This window comes from Panicum virgatum, chromosome 3N (assembly GCF_016808335.1).
Source record: "Panicum virgatum strain AP13 chromosome 3N, P.virgatum_v5, whole genome shotgun sequence".
In the NCBI taxonomy this organism is placed as follows: domain Eukaryota; kingdom Viridiplantae; phylum Streptophyta; class Magnoliopsida; order Poales; family Poaceae; genus Panicum; species Panicum virgatum.
This window is the reverse complement of record NC_053147.1, coordinates 19278030-19299698: the sequence shown is the minus strand read 5'-3', so window position 1 is coordinate 19299698 and position 21669 is coordinate 19278030. Positions and strand designations below refer to the sequence as shown.

Below are 21669 nucleotides of genomic sequence, written 5' to 3'. Positions count from 1 at the left end.
AGCTCATGTTTGCCTGTGAGCATGACAGGCATGAAATCAGAGCCGTTCCCCTCTAATCCCCATCAGATCCGGTTCCGCCCCGCCGACTACTCTCTCCTGCAGTCAGTCCAGCCGCCCCCGGGCGCCGTAATTCGGCGAACAGTTGCCGCGCGCGCTTCCTCTCCCGCGGCCACCAGGCACCATGGCGTCCGCCGCGCGGGCTCTGGAGGCGCTCCTCCACAGGGCCTCGTCTCTGTCCTCCTCCGCGTCCGCTCTTCGGAGAGCCTCTGCCCTCCGCGGTAACCCGCCCGGTCCCCGCTCGCGCGCTCGTTCTCCACTCCGCCGCGGATCTAGTTCTCTTGGGCTGTCGAAATGTTTGGTGTTTTGATTGTTTGGTTGGTGTCGTCAGGGAATGAAGCTATTGGCAACGCCGGCCTGTTCCGGAAGCATGAGGCGAGGCGAAGGATTTCGACGTTCCGGCCGCTCTGCATGGGACGACGCTCCTGCAAGATCGCCGGAAGGAAGGTGATGGGCTCCTGGCATGATATTCTGCACAATGTTACAGTAGTTCGAAATTTATGACGACTCGCTATGCATATTTTGGATGGCAAGCCTCTGTCTGGAATAATAAAAGTGGATGCAGATGCAGCAACAAATGTCATGTGTTTAGTATTTTCCATGTCTCTGAGCAAGCTTTGCTGCTAAGTACTACCAATTTACTTTGCATAAGGAGAAATGCGTACAGATAAAATAACAGGAATAAATATCCGTTGCTTGTTTAGTTTAGCTAGCTTTAACTTCTCAATATGTATTTTTATCAAATTTTCTTCGGTTCAGGATGCCCAGAATTTGAAAAAGATGAAGCGCAACAGCAAAATTGGAAAAGAAATTGTTGCTGTGTAAGTGCTGCTGGACCCTGTGATCTTGCATTATCTTCATCACAACTTGGTATTCCAATTGATTTTGTAATTTGAACTGTTTTGAGCATAGCTTAATCCATTACGTTGTTGCCTGCTGACATCTATTGCCACCATCTCTTTGAATAATCTGGATGTCATTTTCTTTTTTGTTGTTTTAAATAACCCAGATATGATACAATACATGTCTGCCATACATTATCTGTGAGTAGCTTACCTGTTTTTACTTATATATGTCTGTTTAGGGCATTGCTGTTGTGTTTCAGGATGCAAGTGGGTCGTATCGGATCAAGATTATTTTTGGGTTAGCCTGACCCATTACAACGCTTACCCATGGTTCAACCCAAAACACTAAAAATCCAAAGCTATGTTTGAAACGCTAAATCCAAGACTATGTTTGACACGGCTGCCATGCTTCGCCTTGCAGCCGTCGATGCGTGTGCTAGTGCATGCCATGTTCTTCTGCCAATTCCTCTGGCAGGAAGTGCACGGTGATGGTGGCCGGGTTGAACAGCCGACTGCCGCATATGCTTGGCGGCGTCGCTTGGAGATCTGCACTGACCGGCGGCAGGGAATCAACTGGTTGGGTGCCGTGGGGCTGGTGCGGATGGGCGGCAACACCAGAGGCTGGGGACGAATGGGGTGGCGCTGCTGCAGGGGAGGGAAGCTCTGGATGAGACCTCGTGTGATGATCGGGTTAACCAAATGACCCACAACGCTTAGTACTACTTGACACCAAATCTGAGTGGGCCAATCCAACTAAATTTTAGTTTTTGGGTATTAGGTCACTGGGTTGGCCCATAAAAATCTGAATCCTGAGTTGTGTTCTATGATTAATCATTACCTAATTAGTGCCTTAGTAGAGTGATTGTGATTGTCATTCAATCCTAGCAATAGGTATGCCTTGTTAAAATGGCATGTACCAAGCATTATAGCGCAAGGTGCCATTCATATAAATTAATCTGTCTCCTTTTATGGGCATCGCACAGCATTAAGAAGGGTGGCCCAAGCCCTTCGTCCAACACAGCTTTAGCAGCAATATTGGAGAAAGCTAGGGAACTTGATATCCCCAGAGAAATTTTGGAGCGTAACATCAAAAGGGCATCAGAAAAGGACCAAGATACATACACAGAAAAGGTTTATGAGGTAATCTTTCTCTGCTGCTAGTCGATGTGGTACTTTGTTAACAGATTCTCATTTTATGACATAGATATCGCTTGTCTAGTGGCAATAAACTATACTTGCATGTGCAAAATAAAATTGGTTGGTTCAGATATAGATTAGGCTTGTCTGCTAGGAGTTATTCACCCCACAATGTCTTGTGCGGCTACCATCGGGTGTTGCTCATAGATTCCCGATGCCGAGCTACTATTGGTATAGTTTCCAATCCCAACCATGGTGCACGAGAGTGCAGATAATCTTTTCTTATGTGTTTCACATATGTTTTTAAATATATGAAGCATTTTCACAGGTCTATGGTTTTGGTGGAGTAGGTATGATCGTCGAGGTCCTAACTGACAAAATTACAAGATCAGTTGCTGACATTAGAAATGTGGTAAAAGACTGCGGAGCAAAATTGGCTGATCCCGGGTCTGTTACCTTCAGATTCAAACAAGCTCGAGTGGTGAACATAAAAGTTACTGATGCTGATAAGGACCAACTGCTCTCCGTTGCGTTGGATGCTGGTGCTGATGATGTCCTTGAACCAAATTTTGATGATGATGATGACTCTGAAGAAGAAATAGAAAGGTACTTATTCATATAAAGTCGCATGCATTTTTGCTTGACATGACAGTGTTTACTAGAACATCAATGAAAATTTAAGTTACAATACATTTGTTTGTTTGTCCATTTTTTTTTAAGTACCAGTGAAACCAAATTAGGTTATGTGGTCACTTTTTCAAAGGCATACAAAAATGCTTTGTTCAAAGTCAGAGAACAAAATGAGCTCAATAATTTCTGTACTTAGGCACTTAGCATGCTTTAATTTCGGGACCATAACTATACAAATTTCATGCGAGATTCCTGGTCTTTTACTTTCTTGTTTAGTGCATTACTGCATTTAGCCACAAAATTCTTTCGTTGAAACTCTCCTTTCATCTGAAAACTTTCCCTTTCTGTCCTAGGTTCTACAAGATAGTTACTACATCAGAAAACTATCCAGTTGTGCTATCAAAGCTACAAGAGGAAGGAGTGAAGTTTGAAACTGATAATGGCTACGAACTTCTTCCTCTGAACCCAATTGAGGTATGCTGTTTTCCCTTTCTATGGTCAAGCCCGCAGAGTTACAACTTACAAGTTAGGGAATTAATGCTATAATAGTTTCTCTCTGAGAGAAGGTTGCCACCATACTTGAATAAATGGTTTAATACATACAAAAACCTTCTTAGTAATTATATTTTGGCTATTTGTTTTGTTATCTGTATTACAAGACAGCCAAGATAAGTATGTAAACAAATGACAACTGAATCTACAAAGACCAATTTTTCCAATTCTCTATAATGTAGGCCATAGCCATGTTACACATTTGGATTCTTTCGTTGCAAGCATCATAGTATCTGACATTTTCCATACTGTTGTAGGTGGATGACGAGGCCATGGAACTAAACAAGGAGCTTGTATCAAAATTGCTAGAGCTTGATGACGTTGATGCTGTCTATACAGACCTAAAGTGAGTGAATTGATGAGCTACAGTCTACAGCTTTCAATTCAATACCCTCGATGTCGATGACCCTTTGTAGAGCGTGTTCACTTCTCATCCATTTACGGGATAACTATTGATAGTTGAGCTTATGATGCTTGGCAGTTGAGCATCACCAATTTTACAGTTCCTGAAAACTGGGCTTGATGATACAACATATTTTAATACATCAGCATACTAGCATAATCTCAAACTCATATCTTTACCTTGGATTTTTGCCCATTCATTCTGTTTCTGGAAATTTCTTTGTTCAGATAGCAGATCTGAGAAGTCATTGTAAAATAATATGATAACACTGATCCACTTGTTCGTGATGAGCATTGTATGTGTTTAGTTCGCGAAAAGTTCGGGTTTTAGTACTATAGCACATTTCGTTGTTATTTGAAAATTAACGTCCAATCATAAACTAATTAGGGTTAAAGGATTCATCTCTTATGAAACAGTTAAACTATATGATTAGTTATTTTTTCAACTACATTTAATGCTTTATGCATGTATCCGAAAATTCGATGTGACAGGTACAGAAGGAAATTTTTTAGGAACTAAACAGGGCTGAAAATGCATTGGCACACTGAAATGAATGGCAATGTACTCAGGTTTATGGAGAATCTAGAAATGACGAACATATTACATATTCTCTTGATCGGTTTCATATGCATTGGATTGCGTGCTAAGATCACATCGGAATTATTCACCAAGACCCTAGCACTCGTGTTTGCTTGGGATCCGAAAGTTGTAAAACTAAACGCTATACACAATCTTATGCACTTCTTGCATAGTGCAAGCATCATTGTTTGCATGAGACGTGGGAAGAACTTGTCAGCTCAGCACAAAATAGCAAGCAACATCCAACAAAATAAATAGCAAAGCAACCCATAATTATATTTTTGGCCATTAAAATAGTTGCATCGAAACTTCAAGGTGCGTGATTCATCCTCAAATCTCTAATGAAATCGAATATACCAACGACCAAAATGACATTGTTCTAAACGACACCTTTCACCGTATGATAACCTTGACACCTTCAACGCACGTGACACGGAGATAAGGTCGCGAAAATTTGCTCAGGTCTATCAAAAATTTCATCAGCACCCTGCTGGCCGGTTCCAAGAACATGACAAGGGTCAAATACAACAACAGTGCAGATATCTCTAATCTAGTTCTGTGGTTTTCTGGTTCACAAACTCAGTGCAGTTGACCTATCAACAGCAAGTATCGAGTATTGTTAACTTCATCTATTGCCACGGGTTCTTCTTTCGGCCTGCCGCAAGGGTGGAACTAGTTTTGGCATTCTGCAGGTACAAAAATAGCCATAAAACACGTTTAGGATGGGCACACAAGTCACAAAAAAGGACAAGTCATGATGGTAGGTTGTCGTGCTTACAGATTTCAACTTCTTCAACTTGCCTCGAACCCTGTTCTTTTGGGGTTTCAGTTTGTAAATTCGGACCATCCAATGGTGAGTTGTGAATACCTTTATTCAGCACCAAGATGGGTAAATACCAAGCATAGGGCCAAGTTAGAAAATAGGTAATTTCAAACAGTTACAAATTTGAACAGAGTAGCATCATAATACCTCCTCAAAATGTGTTAGCTTGAAATGCTTCTTTCCTATTTCATATCCTCTTACTCTGTCAAAGCCTTTTCCATCAGTCTCCACAAACCTAGAAGGCACAAAGGAAGTAAATGTCAACAGGGCATGGATGGTGGTTATTGTATTTTCCAACTAAAATTGGTTTGCTGAGGGCAAAGACATGCACATCTCCTGCGTGTTCAACGAAAAAATAATGTTTACTAGATCAGTGTATCCAAACCTGTAATAGCAAAGCTTGTACATGAGGCAATTCAGCATAGTTGGAGTGGCTTGAGCATCAACACGGTACTGGCCATCCCTCTGTTGATAATATTAACTCAGAAATCAGAATAAAGGAAGAAGGAAGCAAATGCGTGTATATTTCACTATTTTTTTCTTATGCTACCAAAAGGGTGTGTATTGAGATATTAATGAATATAGGAGTTTACAACTCACAAGATAATCTGGCTCTTTGATGTGAGGAAATACACCACCTCCTATGCGAACCATCCAAAGGAACTTATTGATATCATCACTAGGGTAGCCAACAAGCCCTGTAAAGGAAACATCCAATGTCAGGATTTGAGACCAAAGGTAAATTGAATCTTTTCCCCCTATGCGCTACCAAGCACAAACCTCCAAAGACAACAAGCACGTATTTGACATCTAAAGAATTGAAGATTTCCCAAGCTGCTTTTTCCGGGGATGACATTGCTGTACCAACTGTTGCTATGTGAGTGTTGTTCCAGGTATTGTTGTCTACAATCACAGTTCTGTTGGCCATTGCAGTTGTTTGGTAACCGTAGTCCCACCAGGAAGCAACCTAGAGTAAAACATCTTACTGTAAGGATAAAAGCCAGTTCAACATAGAGTGCAAGCCAAGGGATGAGCTGTGAGCATACCTTGTCGTCAACATCTGTGTTATGGCTCAGCCATGCATAAGCTTCACGGAAATCATCAAAAACATGCAATCCATCGCGTGAGCGAGATGTCAGCACAATTGAAGGCGCAGAGTACGCTTCAGCTGCTGCCCATACACAATGGACCTGCAAAAGTGGCACCAACAACGGTAAAGATGCCACTCTTTCTATGAAGACACATTCTTTCAGATAAGACAAAGAACTGAGGACTTACCACATAGAAACCACCTAACACAATCAGCAACAAAATACCCATAACGGATAATTCAAAAGGCAGAACCAAAAGCCTCTTTTCCTTTTTAGTCTTTACAGGAACACTCTCTGCCACTTCTTTTTCCTTCTTTCGGTTCTTCTTTGATGGTTTTTCCTTTGGAGCTGTTTCAGATTTTTCATTCCTAGTTTCACTTTTTGCTGAATTTGTAGAACTCTCTGAGCTACTGTCACCTGACTTTAGTTCCAGAAGAAACAGATTGTCAACAAGTGATGGAAAGGGTACATCAATTCTTACAAAGAAAGTAAAAAACATAATGAAGAATCAAGCATACAGCAGCAGAGCTATCATCAAATAATTTTGACAGCTGAAATTTAATGGATCGTGTGAGGACACCAAAAACTTCAGAGAGCGCAATCCCAGATAGAATGCATGCAGCAGGAGCAAGAACAAGCATAAGCCGCACCTAGCAAAGCATGGATGCATCAGAAAGTTAACAAATAAAATTGAAAACATATGATACTATGAGATTCTTCATATTGTAAAGATTCTTACCATTACTCCAGAAAAATAAACAGCAGTGACTAAGTACAAGACCATGAAGGAGCTTGCATCGGACAAAGGCAAGAAGCATGACTGTAGATCATGTAGATATCGATTAATCAACCAAGACTGTTGCTAGTACAATTTCAATTTAAAAGGTGTATTTCTTACAATAATCCCAGCAGGAATCAGGAAGGCCAACACATTGATATCCATAAAATAAGAGGGCCAGGTAGGAGGTTGGTGTTCACTGACACTGGCAATGATGGGGATATACTTGCTTGCATAAGTTCTGTCAGAAAAGCAAGAATGAAGGGGCAATTAATACAAGAGAAGCAGAACAAACACAGCAGGACACTAAGATGTGGCAATATATCGATTTACACCACTTTTTTTTTGTCTCAGAGGCTAAGAATCAAAGGATGACATTATTTTGCCAGCCACACTAAAATAATAAAACCATTAACAGCAGGTTATAATAAGTATTATTTCATGTCTATCAGTTCCCAGGTCAGGTTATAATTAAGTATTCATTTTAGAAGAACTTACGGGTCAAGTAGACTCAAACTGCGGCCACTCCAGCCTTTTGTTGGACTAGATGCCACCAACGCAACAAGCACAGCTACTACAGCAAAACAAACGGCTCTGCAGGAATGATCTTGCAATCAGCATTTGGAGGTTGAGATGATGGTAGAGTGACTTAGAAAAACAGTCATATCTATATATTTTGAGGATGAGGTGTTTGTTGGTTTCAGGTCCAAAGATATAGCTAGATGGTTAATAGTTTATTGTGTACTATGAAAGATTGGTCGGTTAGAGACTTACAAGCCAACAGATATGACAAGAGTCATAGCAACTTTGAACAGCCTAGGAGACAAAAGCCCTTTGATGTAATACACAAGAGCAACCACATGAAGGATTATGAACACCTGCAATAAGTACACTGTCATCAACAATATTGAAAAGTGCAATTTTGCATTTGTTTAATATGGTAGTGGTACCGAACTAGCAATGATATGGCCTTGTTACTTTTATATATACAGATTCTAATAGTATGTGTGCACTGTCAATGTAGTTGCACTTGCACAAATATTGTGAAATATGGGAATTCTTTAATGTACATATATTGCACAAATATTGTTGCTATGGGAATTCTTTTATATATATGAACTACAATGAAGAATGTCAATGCATGCTTGCATCTGGTCTCAACATCTAGGAAATGCATTTTATCTTACTTCAACATCCTCTCATACTTGAGAAATCAGGAATACTAAAATTTAAAAACCAAACTCAAGATGCAAAACATTTGCAAGAGTTGGCAAGGACAGTGCTCCGTGGGATGGAGAAAAATCAAGAAAGGAGAGAAGACATCTAGGTACCAGAAATGATGCGAAGTGCTCAGAGGTCATTACTGCATTAAAACCAACAACAGGTACTAAGGCTGCCAGAAGTGTTCCAAGTATAACCTGCAAAACGAACATTGATATGATAAGCCACAGTTCTGGATGAGCACTCTGGCAAGAAGAGCACAGCTACGGGAGGAAGCTTATGCACTTACAAGGGGAGCATATGCAATGTAGAGCCGCGATGAATAACGGCCAGTTACAATGCACAAGAGAACATGCATCGGGATAAGGTTGATAATGAACGTGTAGCCTCCCCAAGAGCACACCTGGAAGAGGCTAATATATGATTATAAAATACATTTGGAAAACATGGATCAACATTCAAAAAGTTTACCATGTAGAAATACGAGAGGGCATTGAGCGTTGCATAAAAGAGTGACCCTGTGTTCAGTGTCTGTATATCATTTGCATACAGGTCAGAGGATTGAATTATGTCAAAAGAAGCAAAATGGAAGACACATCTTGAGGACCATTACCTTTACATACAGATAAAATGTAAATATCAAGGCGAATATTGCTACAGCTTCATTATCATAGCTGCCTGCAACTGATCTTGAGATGTACGAGGGGACCTGTGACGATATCAAGAGAACACTCCAATTAACGATACAGTATTGTTAAGAGTATGGAAGAATAAATATGCTTTGACAATGCAGTATTCTAGGAACTAGGAGTAGATAGAAATTAAAAGTTGTGCTTCTATCTGAATGTGTTACAATTTCGCAGCGCAAACAAAACAAAATCTTGTAAAAATGTATTGCAAGAAATTCCAGTTGTCAAATACGCAAGTATCAACATAACACATACAGTCAGCCATTCAGTAATCAGTAACTCGCAATGAGTTTAGAAATATCAATTTAGGGTAGATAAATCAGCAATCGTAAGTAGCAGCACTCTTCTTTTTATACCTACTTGAATGTTTAAGATGCAATTAAGTTATTCACTAACAATACCTCTAACTTAATAAAAAAATTATTGCCCATTTCAACCATGGCGTAATATGGCTAGATATCAACAAATCAAGCAAATAAGTTTATTTGTACCAATCTAGCCTTTTCTTTTATCATGGTCAAAAGTGCTAGGTAAGTTGTTGGTGCAATTTACCATTGCCAAAATGGCTGCTGCCATTAATCCAGCTCCAGTGCCCTTTGCTTCCTATAGCAAAAGTCAAAGTAAGCACATAATTCGCAGATGGTTAAGAATAGTCTGAGAGCCCATACTTCTTTTAAAAAACAACCTTTGTTAACAGGTAAGTAGCCCAAGAAGCATTTGCCGAGAAAATTGGAGCTGTGAACACACAAACTGTCTCCACAGACAATGGGATGTTAAGAGAGTTCACCAACCTAGAGGAAAAATATTTAGGCACATTTTGTAGTAATCAGACGAATGCAAGACACTAGAGTGTGTGCCTTTGATGACATACCACCAAATAGTTCCAGCAGTCAATGTCAAACCAGGATACACAGTGCCACCAATCACACGGCCAAGAGGGTACCTAAAACAGCAACAACAGAAAAAATCAGCAACTATTTGTTTGGATATTCCATTTTACATAGTAGTCGTGCAGTACTGAACAATCGGGGTTGTATCTCTCTTACCATGTCCTATCATCAAACCAGTTCCAAAACTCGTAAATTCCATTCTTCGACAAAAACTGTAACCAGAGAAAATTTAGACCAAGATATTGACATATATCTGGTTGAGCCAACAATTTATGACCCTATGTGACCTTATCTTGCTTTATCCTTTCGCTAATCATCTCTTAGTAAACTAAATCTACCAGACAACAGTCAATTTCCAAAACCCAGAACCCTCCCAACACCCAAGCTCAAAATCAATACAACACAGTAATATCCTATGGCCTGAGCTCAATTCCACATACTCCAGAACGAAACGAAAACGTGAAATGAACGGAACCAGCAATCACACCTGAGTGACGCGGAAGTTGAAGTAGGGGTCGAACTCGTGGATCACGCTCTCGTACTTGATTACCTGCGCGCCAACAGCGATAACGGGATGAGCACTCACAATTCCGGGAGCGGTTTGCGAGCACCGAACTGGATCTGGAGCCTCGAGGGCAAAACGGATCTCACAGAGAAGAGGCGGATCGAGAACGCGACGACGCCGATGAGGAGGAGCGTGAAGGCACAGAGCACGCCGCCGAAGGCGTTACGGAGTCGTCCGCCGCCGCCGGCCGCCGCGGAGGAGACCTCGGGCTCCGCCATTGCAGCCGCTCGTTGGTTGTGGGTGGAGGGCGCGTAAATCCCAGTGCTGGACCCAAGCGGAGACGAAGACCTCGCGATCGCGAACCGGGGGCTCCAGTCCAGCTCCGGGGACGGGGCACTCGGGATTTATTGCGCTTTTGCTAGTAAGCCCATGAAAATAGTGTTATTTCATTCAGCAGTACCCCCGCCGAAAGGTTCTCAATTCCTCTCTACCCATTATAAAGCCTGTTGCTTATTTCTTTTGGTTATAGTTATAGTAAGGTTAATTTCTACTCCAGTCTTTATAACGGAGTAGTTAATAGATTCCATGTTTGGATGGAGAAATTACCTTGCAGAAAATGAGCATGGTCTCTGGTCCAAATGATGGAATAGATGGTTTTGGAGTGATAAATTGGAAATAATGAAGAATGTGTCACTTGATAAAACCCAAGGACTAATGTGAAAATTCGAGGGGAGCGAACCATATGTCGTTGATTTGGTTCGATGACATGTTTTCCAGGAAACTAGCCAATCAGAAAGCAAAGCAGAAGCTCTCTCTCGCAAAAGAAAGAAAGCAAAGCAAAGCAAGCAGGCAACAGTAGCTTGGGACCACAGGAAATACTATTGGTGTGCAAAACAGAAAAGTGAAATCTCCAGCTGGACTTGTGTTAGAACTTTTATAGAACCCAAATATACAATTCGAACTTCTGTTTTAACCTGATCGATCTCAATTCCATATTTTACAGGGCAACACATTTTTCAGAGAATTTCACAGTTTAAAGCAGGTAACAGATGATTAGGGCCAGTTAAAAATATCAAAATCTCCCACTCCAAAAGTTATATCATAAGCCACCAACATCCAACAGCTGCCCTCATCTGGGCAGCTCACAAGACAACAGAAGTGCAACTAAACGTGAAAATTGCACAATATGAATGTTACAACACAAAAAGAAAGAAGTTTGCTCTCTGTAATATCTCTTTCAGCAAAATTTGTTGCCGATTCTTTGGCGCACTGGCATTCTCAAATGACTGGACAGAATAAACAGAGAATGCTGACGATTCATAGGTCATCATTAACATATATCAAATGCCAAATATCAAATCCATGACATTGGTTACAATTGATTTTGCTGGTGCAGCAACGCTGCCGGTTGCACGACGGCCTGCATCTCGGTTAACATTTGTGTTAGCCTTCGGGTCATATGGCCGGGGCAAAGCTCCTAGCTGGTTGGATGCACCTGTGTTCTTCAGGGTAAGTGGCTTTGAAGGCAAGGACACCATGAAACCTCCTTGATTGCTTCCAATTAACCTCTTATCCAGCTGCTGACGGTGCACTGGATCAATGGATTTCACTCCAACTATGAGCCCACTGCTTAGTTGGATACCATTTTTCTGAAGGGCCTTCCGAGCGTCATATGAGCACTTCAAGAACAAATATACAATGGTGAAAGCAGTCAGTTTAAATTCATCTGAAACTTTTGAACTTTGATGAAGATAAAGTCCATCTAGAAAGGTAAAATTGATAGTAACTTGTTCTTAATTTAAATACATGCCAAAAAATATTGCTACCAACAACATAACTACTTGATGGTAAATAAAGGGTTTGGAGAATTGCTATGTGAATAAGCCTATTAGCTCAACTGTGCCAAGGTTATTTAGCAAGCCTCACTCGCTACATCTTTTGCCTTTTGTTCTTCCAACGTCTACTAACAGAATGCATGGATGTCCACAGACCCATCATCAGTAGATACACAACAATGGGTTGTGGCGTTGTGCTACAAGTTGAAATTTTTGAAACATAATAGTTCCAAATCCTTGTGGCACTATACTTGAGGATGTGATTATGAAAAACATAACCGGCCAATATGCTTCATGTTCAAAGGATAACCAATCCATATTCGCATTTACACACACGCAGAAAAAACTTGATGATCATGGTGGCTCAGCTCAAAACACCATCCTATTAACTGAAAGTGATATGACGACCGTTTATTCAACATTATGGAGCTGTGGGAGCATGGTTTTTAAGTCGCCACCTAAGCGTCGCCTTGTCATCCAGGCGGAAATCGAATCCTGGCGTCACGGTCGCCAGGAATTTCAGGGGTATGGCGTCCAGAGGCGTCGCCTAGGCGGATTTAGTGTCGGTTTTGCACTTCGTGGACGCCGCGCAGGCGATTTTGAGGGCGCGCGCAGGAAACAGAAGGGCAGCGTAGGAGAGCTGCGCGGGAGAGGAGCGCGCGGGGGGAAAGGGCAGCAGCAGCGCGCGCCTACACCTCCCGGAGCAACACATCTGAGGGGCGCGGATTCAGAACGCGAGACGGAAAGGGAGAGGGCAACAGGATGGCGGCACTTGGAATCCGCGGCAGCCGCGCACTGCTCTGATCCAGCCATGCCTGCTCCCCAATCCTGTGGCTCCGGCCCCTCCTCCTCCAATCAATCTGCACCTTCTTCCTCTTCTCCGACCAATCCGGGTGGATTCCCTCCACTCCTCCAGGAGCTCCTGGTTCCTCCGACGTGCTCACCTCTGCCTCCCTGCCAGCACCCGCTCCAACAGCTGTATCATACAGACACAAGTATCTCTTATTCTCCTGTTCCTTCGCTCTGCTCAGGTGCCTATGCTTTTATTAGAGTGCTAGTGTATCTGCTTGTACTTCGGCTCTCTACTGTTAATCTGCATGCTACATGGAACAAGCTAACAAGGGCAACAGGAAAGAGGAGGATCACTAGTACTAGTACATGCGCCCCAGTATTGGAAGCAAAAATCTATGTATCTGTGTATGTTTGTGCTGCTCCATTTTAGGTGAGGGTATGTGTACGGCGCCGCCTCGTCACACGCCTTATTCGCCTAGGCGTCTGGAAGGGGGTGGCTTGCCGTGCCTTGCCTTACCGCCTTAAAAATCATGTGTGGAAGCATAAATGATTTATGAGTTGTTACAGTTCACTAGCAACTGAAAAACGCTGGTAAGCAACAGAGAAACCTGAGTTATAACTGTTTCGGATAACAAAGATATAAGAAATCAAATGGTAACAGAAAATGGAAGCACGCCAGTGGTCGAATGTATCATTACCTGGTACAATATGTGGATCCAGTTACCATATCTTGGACCAGACTGATGTCTCAATATTACTCCACATTTCTCAAATTCCCGAAGAACAAGGTTGGTATCTCCAGTAGAGAATCTGTATAAAAGAGTACAGACGAAAAGAACTCAATGTATATCAATATAAGATTATAAGGTACCTAAAATTTGGGGTTAGCAAATTATTACTATCCTGGAAAATCAAAACAGGAGCGAGCAAATGCCAGGAGGATGAACTCATGAGTCGTGACGAACAGGCACCAAAGCTATTTCGAGAACCAAATGTACCATGTGCTTGCCAACACACGTTTCTAAGCTAGTATACGGCACAAAACAAAAGCATAAGCATCATTACCCGAATACGGTGACCCACTCTTCCCGCTCAGCCTCGCCTCCGTTAGCCACCGGCTCCGTCCTAACCGGTGCTTGCGCGGGGGTCACCGGCGACTGCGCCTCCGCTGTCATAGCTGGAGGTGGGGTGCCAGGGCTCTCGGGAGAAGGCAAAGCGAGCACCTCCTTCCGGGCCGGCTCCACGACCCCATCCATGGGGGATCCCGGTGCCGGGAGCGACACCCCGCCCCGGGGCCGGTCCCATGACGGCGAGCGGCTGGCGGCGGCGCGGGGGGAAGGGGATGAAACCAGGGGAAGGAGGTCGGAGGCTGTGGGGTCCGGGGAGAAGTCCTCGGAGGCGTAGCGGTCGTCGAGGGTGAAGATGGGCGGCGGCGGCGGCGTGGCGGAGGGGGACGCGGCCGAAGCGAAGCGGGAGACGCCGCGGTGGGACGGGATCGGGGAGGCGAGGTCGCGGAAGAAGGGGGACTGCCGCGCGCTGCGGCCGCGGCGCGAGGCGGCGGGGGAGCGGGAGGGGGAAGCCATGGGCTCGGGCGGGCGGAGCGGAGGGGCGTGGGGTTGAGGGTTTGGGCTCCGGAGTTGGTGCCGCCCTTGCCCTCCTGCAGTGAGCGGGACCTGCGGTGGAGCCGTGGAGGAGCGTGGGGCGGCGGCCGACGGGCCGAGCTGGTTGCTGCCTGGGTGGTGGGTGCTCGTTGCGGCGGGGGCGGGGCGCGGAACGGAAGCTCCTCTGCCTGGTTGCACGCTTTTATTGGGCCGGTCCGTGCCTTTGACGCTGGCAATTGCCCAATTGGCATGGGCCAGCCCGAATTCACATTGACGACAATAGAAATCTTGGCAGAGGCAGAAATTTCAAACTAGCTGTTGTAACTACTGCACACATTCCACTTTCCAATTCTGAACTATACTTAGCACGTATAAACTTAATTGCGAACTTTCGCGACGTAGTGTCTGATCGACGTAGTTCTTTCCTCGGCTGAGCTTGAACTGTTGTAAAATGGAAACTTTAGAAGGCTTACAAGTGCCGTTCGCCGTTCCGGGCAACTTGCATGTTCGAGGAAAGAATCGGCAGGAACAATTCATGATATTTCAGGAATCCCGTGTGATCTGCCGTTTTTGCAGGAACCAGGAAGGCACGCAGAACATCCAACAGAAGTGCAGGCAGCTGGACATGCTACGAATGCTTGACGAGAAAGGCTACCACGCCCACTCCGTGAGGATTACAGAAGTTTCATGTTTCCTCTTGACACACGGTGTAAGTAAGTAATCGTTACTTTTTAGAGAGGAACTATGGTACGATACCTAAACCGAAACTACAAATACCTTTCCAGCGTCACAAAAGTGCATCAAGACGAAGCATACAAGATTACGAACAATAACATTTCATATCGACCACCCTGAAACTAATCTCTACGAATCACTCCAGGTTAACCTACAAATGGCTACAGCTGGCATCATCCTGAAATATTGTAGCATCCAATTGCATACAAAATTACAGCAGTTGGTTATTAATTGTAATGCCTCAAACAGCGATTGGACCATAATATTGCTACACGACCTCGACGAGCAATTGGTTTGAATCTCAAACAGGCAAATGTTTTGGTGCTAATCAGGAACACAGTGAGCTCTTGATAGGAAATATTCTGGAGAGAGACAAAACATAATGCCCATATTTAGCATTGGTTATGCCCAGAAAGTGATTGTCAAACGTATGCTGGAAGCTGCATGAATGAAGATGCAATTTGCGTCAACAAGAACTGCTGTTACTATAATTTCAAAAGGACTCTCAAAGTAGTACTATGTTGGCAGGATGCAAAACAATCACAAGAATAGAGGACTGACCATCTCAGGGATGCAGATCACAGCAAACGCAATTTCCCAGTAACTGCATCGATGTCAGCTTTCCTCCCTGCAAAAGTTAATTGTAGCACATATCCCCAAGTCATGAAAAAGTCGCGTTGCATTGGCACAAAAGAAATCTAAGGATTCTCAAATTTAGACATACAGTTTAAGCTTGCAAATTGAAAGATAGATAGAGAGAAATAAAAAGCAATGCGTTCTAAACTTCTGATTGAGGATCTAACCTGGCCCTATTGCAAGAACTGTTTTAGATCCAGCCAACACCTACAAAGAAAATAAGATGGTCAGGGTAGATGGAACCACCCCCATTTGATAATAGTGCTGCCACCCTGTTTCTTATGCATGTAGGATGGAAACAACATCATTAAAATCATAAATGTTATGTTAAAAAAAAATCATAAATGGCATACAAGATTAAAAAATAAGCATCCAGAAGGAAAAGCCTTATGTGGAACTAATACTTGAAGTATATCATTTTAGTAAGTAAATTAACCAAATCATGATAAATCAAGTAATTTTTAGACTATGAGTCACTTGAATATGTTGAATCTCAGAAATCTAAAAGGATGGTGTTTTCTTGATGTTTGTGGTGGCTGCCAAGATGGCTATTTTTACAGATCGAAACAGGTAGAACCACAAAATTTAAGGAACGAACCTGTGTGCGGCCTGCATCAGCCACAATAAACGTTGGGATACCTCGATGTTCTGCAGTTTCCTTTAGCCTGTTCCTGATAATAGAGCACAGGGGCGAAAGCATGTTAAAGTAAAATCAAAATGTAGACATCACCAATTCACCATCATGTAAATATGCTCAATGGGAATGTAGGTAGTAAGAGAGCAATAGCTAACATTTCCTGTTGATTCTTGCATGTCAAAACAATCTTAGCTTGTCCAAGTTGCTCCCACTGTCTCAAAAGACCTCGATTGCTGCAAATGATATATCAGATAATGAAAAGAACTCTAGTTTTCACAAAATACTGAAGAGAACAAGGTAGACAAAAAGAGAACCGGCCATCATTTTCAGTCTCTACTTTTACCACATGTCCACATCACTAATTTTTTGAAAAGTTACCTTTTCCTATGAAGTGTTTAGTCGACAACATAGCAAACAGCAAAAAAGACTACACTACAATTAAGGCCACATATGAGTTATGCAATAGCTAAGGCCTCATCTATGGAGACTTCACAGATGGATGATGTAGTCAACGCCATGTGGCTAACACAACAGCGCAACTATTCAGTGCACAAAACACAGTGGCTACTTAGACAGGATAGATTAGTTTGTGAGCCTTCAAAACAAATATCCAATAAAGAAAGGTTAATCAATACCTTTGCAGAAATAAACTAACCATTGTTGTGATCAACAGTATTTATTCAGTGAAAACTTGTCAGTATCAATCATGTGTGTACCTATGCAAGTTCAACCTACAGACGTGTAACACTAAGGAAGATTTATGTTTCTGAACTCTGAAGAGAAAGGCGTAGATTGGGACATCCTTCAACTAAAACTACCTAATGAGGCAAGATTGCAAACCGCATTAGCACCTTGACATCAATTCTGCATACAAGCCAGTTGCTGCATCTGCAAGTGATTAGCAATGAAAGATATGTAAATTGTTTTAAAAGGTCTAGTACATAAAACTAAATCAACAACTATCCTTATTGGCCCCAGAAATGGCGCTGCTCTGGCTAAAATTTGGTCATTGCAGAATAGATGCAGTTTATGTAATTTATTTTAGCTATGTACAATAGCCTATGGATGATCAAACAGAGGTGCATCCAAAAACATACGGCATGCGTCCACTTGGGGAAGAACTTACGAGCACATTGAGACGCTATTTTCCCAGCCCCCATCTTGAGGTCCTGACGCACGACCAAAACCTGCAAATAGCACTGCAATTACTGAGAACAAGCTCAACTTTATAGTTATGGGATTCTAACAAAGCATCATTACTCTGAAACACAACTCGGAAGATCAACATCGAAAATCCTCAGCAGTATATAATCGTGTAAAAAACCGTACGGCGCATGTCGAAAGATAAGATCTAAGGACCAGAGTCAAATCAATCGAATGTGGGCTGTATGTAACGCGTCCCGAACTAGCTGCAGAAACAGAGACCTCAGCGTGTCTGCTTACGCAGTAAGCTCTCGGCTCGACTTACCATCTTCAGCTCTTCGCCGCCGGAGCCGAACGAACCCTTCGACGCCCGATTCGAGCTGGAGCCACGCGCGGGCGCCGCGGCCGGAGCCGGCGCGGGCCTCGATTTGGGCCTCCACGATGACGACAGGTCTAGGAGGAGGCCGAGGAGGAACCCGATGGCGAGGCCCGGGAGGAAGTTCGCGGGGCGGAGGCTCGCCGCCAGCCACGGCTCCTCACCCTGCGATGGGGAGTAGCCGAGAGGGTTAGAGAGGACTTGGGGCAACGGAACTGACGGAGAGGAGAGCACGGGGTCCGTCGGGTGGCGCGTACGGCGTACCTTCCTCCGGTCGGGATTTTGCGGCGAGTTTCGCCGCGGCGGAGGAGCCATGGAGGTTGGAGCTGTCGGGTTCCGGGGAGAGGAAGACACAGAAGAGAAGATGCGCTTGTCGATAACACTGCATGGGCCGGGTGGCTGAAATGTGCGCAATGTGATCATCGGGCTGACATCGCTCATTTTGGGCCGCATGGCCTCGGCATCCTTACGAAGGCCGAAATCTATAGCATGGCGTCCAAGAACGCCGGGGAAAGACGGACACAACACAATTACACAATCAATCATCCACGATGGAGTAATCTCAAAAAAAAAAAACATCCACGATGGCATCAAAGATGCTCGTATGGATAGAGTTTGCGTATTTATGTTTATAGAAAGGTGCGTGCGTGCGTTATAAGTATCTAAGTTGTACGGTGTAATAAAAAAATCAAACGATGGGCAGATGTAGTCAACATGCTAAAGTTGTCGACTCGTCTCGTTCCATTTCTTGCTCCATGTCCAGATGATCATGTTTACGATGTTACTAGCAATTGCAAGGAGTACGTACAGGGGCGGAGCCAGGATTTAATCATTGGAGGGGCCAACCAGTGATTGAGGGAGGCCAACAGTCTTACCGCAGGTCATCACTGGATGAGTTTCAACTTCGGCTAATGGAGCTACGGGAGTATTAGGGGGGGGGGGGGGCAGGCCCTGCTCGCCCCCTGTCTCCGGCCCTGAGTACGTACCTCAGGGGGCGAATGGTCCATTGATCATACTCCCATGGGCTCGTGCCAACGGGGAGGCGATGCGTGCTATGCTGGCATGCTGCCCCCACGCATGCTACATTGACACACTGGATTTCCCAAACGTATGCTTGGTAATCGCACGCGTGCAGCATCGTTGCCGCGCTTCTTCATTTGGGCAGGCAATCTAGTCTGGCAGAAAGCGAGTTCGGCGCGTAGCACGGACAGCATCTATATATCTTCACCTAATTTATTTTTATTGCAGTTCCGAGGTGCTATGCTTCGTTTTCGGACGTGAAAGCGCTCGCCATTCGATCGATGGTTGTAAGAAAAGGTAGAGCTATGTGTTCGATCATCAAGCGAAATTTGGTGCCCGGTGACCAAACCGAAGCCCTCCCTTTTTTTCTCTCTCTCGCCTTTTGCTGCCAAAATGTGTGTTGTGCATGTCGGTGTCACCCTCCACGGCCCTGTACGTGACGAGCTAGGCTAGGCGAAACAGAGCATCCCCTCCGTGAAAGATACCCAAGCGCATTACCCGCTCTGTACTAACAAGAGGTTAAGGCGACGTGGCCAAACAAAACACAAAGCGAAAAGAAAATTGAAACAAACTAACAGGGCTGCCCTAGCTAATCATCTTTCCTGCTTGCTCCCCCTCTCCATCCTCTCGAGCGCTCGTCATCGCTGCTACGTGCTACCCGACCTGCACATAGTCCGTCCTCGTTCCCAATCATTGCACGGAGGATTAATAATCCAGCAGGCATCGCGCTCGCGCACGCTGCTGCTCTAGCTGTGCGCGGCGTGGCGGAACAGGTAGCACTTAGCTGGCGCGGCGCGGCGATGAGCGCCCCGGCATGGGCTCGCGGCGCGGGCGTGGAGCCAGGCGCGAGGACGGGCGGCGCGCCACGCTAGCTCGCGCATTGACCGCCCAGGCAGCGCGGCCTGCCTGCCTGCCTACCCAGTGCCCACCACCGGCACCACCACCGCGGGCGGCCGGCCGGACGGGACGGGGACGCGTGTAAGGACCTGGTCCGTGGTCCGATATAACGACTTAGATCTACTCTATATGTTATATGTTAAGTAAAACACACCTGTTAAATTGGCTATTTAAATTGGTTCAATTCCCTCACCGTTTCTAGTTTGGAACTAAAAGTTCTGTGCCGTGGTGCTACAGTAGCATTGCTACATTAACCAGCGCGGCCCATCAGCCCACGGGCTGTGACAATATCCTCCCGTTAGGATTCGACGTCCCCGTCGAACCAGCTTACTCATACGGAACAACTTCTGTCTGTATGTGGCCCCTGTAACGACCCGGCCCGGGATAACGGCTAAGATCTACTTTACACGTTGAGTAAAACACATCTGCTAAATAACTCTCTTGCGCTTTCGTTCTCGCTTCGCGTAAAAGATTCGAACCGGAGTTACTAGCTTTCTAGATACCAGCTATTTAACCTGGTTCAACTCGCTCGTCATTTCTAGATTGGGATTAAAGGTTCTGTACCGCGGCACTAAAATAGCATTGGTACAGTACCCGCGCCGCCCATCAGCCCGTGGGCTGTGACAACGCGGAGGAGGCGGCAAGGCGGAGGAGGCGGCAAGGCGGGGGTCACGTCCGGGCGACCCCGCGCTCATGACGCCTGACACCGCCGCCAGCTCGCGCTCACGTGGCCGGTGCCCGGCGGGAGCCGCCGTCCGTCGTCGCCTCGCTTTTATAAGCCAGGCCGTGGTGAGAGGGGGTTGCAGGCGCAGCTGCGGTTTGGAGTGTTTCAGTGTGCGGCTCGTGCGGCTGTTACCGGAGAAAAGGGCAAGGCTGAGATAGGGGCAAAACTCCAAACTTTGTATTTTGTGACGTTTTACCGTTGTCGTTGTCATTAGTTTCTTAACTTGTTCACGTAAGTATGTTATTAATCGAATTGTGCATACATGTCACTTCTCGAAAATGGATTTTCCCTAAGGTGAACCCACCGACAGGGTAATACAATTTACTTACATGAAAATTTAAAATATTTCCCCCCTAACTGATAGGGATAAAATGATAGAGAAATAGCAATTTGCTTGTTGGTTTTTTAATCCCCGACGGTTTGCTCAATTTCCATATCGGTGCACTTCCGCCAGGGACATTCCAAACCACCAGACCCGGGCCCTTGTTTCCCTGACAACCAAAATCTACAGGAAAATTAAATTTGCCAACAGGGATAAGTACTGTGTTTCTAAACAAAGCACAGAAGGATTTATGTTTCAAATTATATACAGCAATAGCTGAACTTATCTACCAGGTCTGAGTCCTAAACTTACAACGGGTGCTCAAAGTGACATGCACACTAATAGTGGGATGTCTGTACTGACTACGTCAGTCATAAGATACGTTGGTCTAGTCCTTTGGACGTGCTAATATGAGCTATGTATACGTTCACGAGGATGAGTATGTGTTCGTATATGTGAATATCTTCGTCTTTATTGTATTGCGCAAAACAACCATTATAATTTCCCAGGCTCTAAATATTATATAGATTATGCTACATGTAATTAGTTAACTCCTCTTGGTTGGTGGACATTGATCATAAAATTAAGATCTAAACCGGTATGGTTGTGTTCCTCCTTCCTTGTGATAGACAGCACCTAGGCTTTGCTTCCCTACTGTGACATCCCAGAAAATTCACCGAAATAAATTACTCGCAAAAAATATTTTTCTAAAAATCTTTTCCATCATTGAGTTCAAATCGTTCTAAATCTT

At 44.4% G+C, this 21669-nt stretch overlaps 3 protein-coding genes across 4 annotated transcripts; 1 reads left to right on the top strand and 2 right to left on the bottom strand.

The window, feature by feature from the left end:
• The first annotated feature begins 66 nt into the window (after positions 1-66).
• On the top strand, positions 67-3917 carry LOC120664893 (probable transcriptional regulatory protein At2g25830). Its single transcript, XM_039944277.1, has 7 exons — positions 67-278; positions 389-504; positions 817-878; positions 1886-2042; positions 2368-2645; positions 3023-3143; positions 3479-3917. The coding sequence occupies exons 1-7, from the start codon at positions 182-184 to the stop codon at positions 3569-3571; spliced, it is 924 nt and encodes a 307-aa protein (XP_039800211.1). The 5' UTR covers positions 67-181; the 3' UTR covers positions 3572-3917.
• Positions 3918-4458: 541 nt separating this feature from the next.
• LOC120664891 (dolichyl-diphosphooligosaccharide--protein glycosyltransferase subunit STT3A) lies at positions 4459-10603 on the bottom strand. The gene is made up of 23 exons (XM_039944274.1): positions 10347-10603; positions 10183-10245; positions 9852-9907; positions 9677-9748; positions 9491-9596; positions 9358-9408; positions 8730-8825; positions 8588-8647; positions 8406-8519; positions 8227-8313; positions 7670-7773; positions 7394-7489; positions 7016-7136; positions 6857-6937; positions 6636-6767; positions 6305-6538; positions 6073-6216; positions 5807-5993; positions 5627-5724; positions 5412-5491; positions 5174-5261; positions 4982-5071; positions 4459-4889 (listed from the first exon to the last, which is right to left on the bottom strand). The coding sequence occupies exons 1-23, from the start codon at positions 10476-10478 to the stop codon at positions 4833-4835; spliced, it is 2349 nt and encodes a 782-aa protein (XP_039800208.1). The 5' UTR covers positions 10479-10603; the 3' UTR covers positions 4459-4832.
• Positions 10604-11270: 667 nt separating this feature from the next.
• Positions 11271-18384, bottom strand: LOC120664892 (nuclear pore complex protein NUP35-like). 2 transcript variants are annotated; one of them, XM_039944276.1, is made up of 10 exons: positions 18220-18384; positions 17905-18120; positions 17563-17623; positions 17288-17324; positions 16592-16669; positions 16398-16470; positions 15967-16006; positions 15746-15791; positions 13526-13637; positions 11271-11879 (listed from the first exon to the last, which is right to left on the bottom strand). In XM_039944276.1, the coding sequence occupies exons 1-10, from the start codon at positions 18376-18378 to the stop codon at positions 11541-11543; spliced, it is 1161 nt and encodes a 386-aa protein (XP_039800210.1). In that variant the 5' UTR covers positions 18379-18384; the 3' UTR covers positions 11271-11540. The 2 variants fall into 2 exon arrangements, with proteins under 2 accessions (XP_039800210.1, XP_039800209.1); XM_039944275.1 differs by lacking the exons at positions 15746-15791; positions 15967-16006; positions 16398-16470; ... (3 more) ...; positions 17905-18120; positions 18220-18384 and adding an exon at positions 13893-14582.
• Between the last annotated feature and the right edge of the window lie 3285 nt (positions 18385-21669).

Coding starts and splice junctions, on each gene's coding strand:
- LOC120664893 (XM_039944277.1), top strand. CDS start 182: ATGGCGTCCGCCGCGCGGGCTCTGGAGGCGCTCCTCCACAGGGCCTCG. Junction 879..1,885: donor GGAAAAGAAATTGTTGCTGT/GTAAGTGCTGCT, acceptor GGCATCGCACAG/CATTAAGAAGGGTGGCCCAA. Junction 2,646..3,022: donor TCTGAAGAAGAAATAGAAAG/GTACTTATTCAT, acceptor TTTCTGTCCTAG/GTTCTACAAGATAGTTACTA.
- LOC120664891 (XM_039944274.1), bottom strand. CDS start 10,478: ATGGCGGAGCCCGAGGTCTCCTCCGCGGCGGCCGGCGGCGGCGGACGA. Junction 7,774..8,226: donor AGCACTTCGCATCATTTCTG/GTACCTAGATGT, acceptor TACTTATTGCAG/GTGTTCATAATCCTTCATGT. Junction 5,492..5,626: donor TCAAAGAGCCAGATTATCTT/GTGAGTTGTAAA, acceptor TATTATCAACAG/AGGGATGGCCAGTACCGTGT.
- LOC120664892 (XM_039944276.1), bottom strand. CDS start 18,378: ATGATCACATTGCGCACATTTCAGCCACCCGGCCCATGCAGTGTTATC. Junction 16,670..17,287: donor TATGCAGAATTGATGTCAAG/GTGCTAATGCGG, acceptor TATCATTTGCAG/CAATCGAGGTCTTTTGAGAC. Junction 15,792..15,966: donor AGTTCTTGCAATAGGGCCAG/GTTAGATCCTCA, acceptor TAACTTTTGCAG/GGAGGAAAGCTGACATCGAT.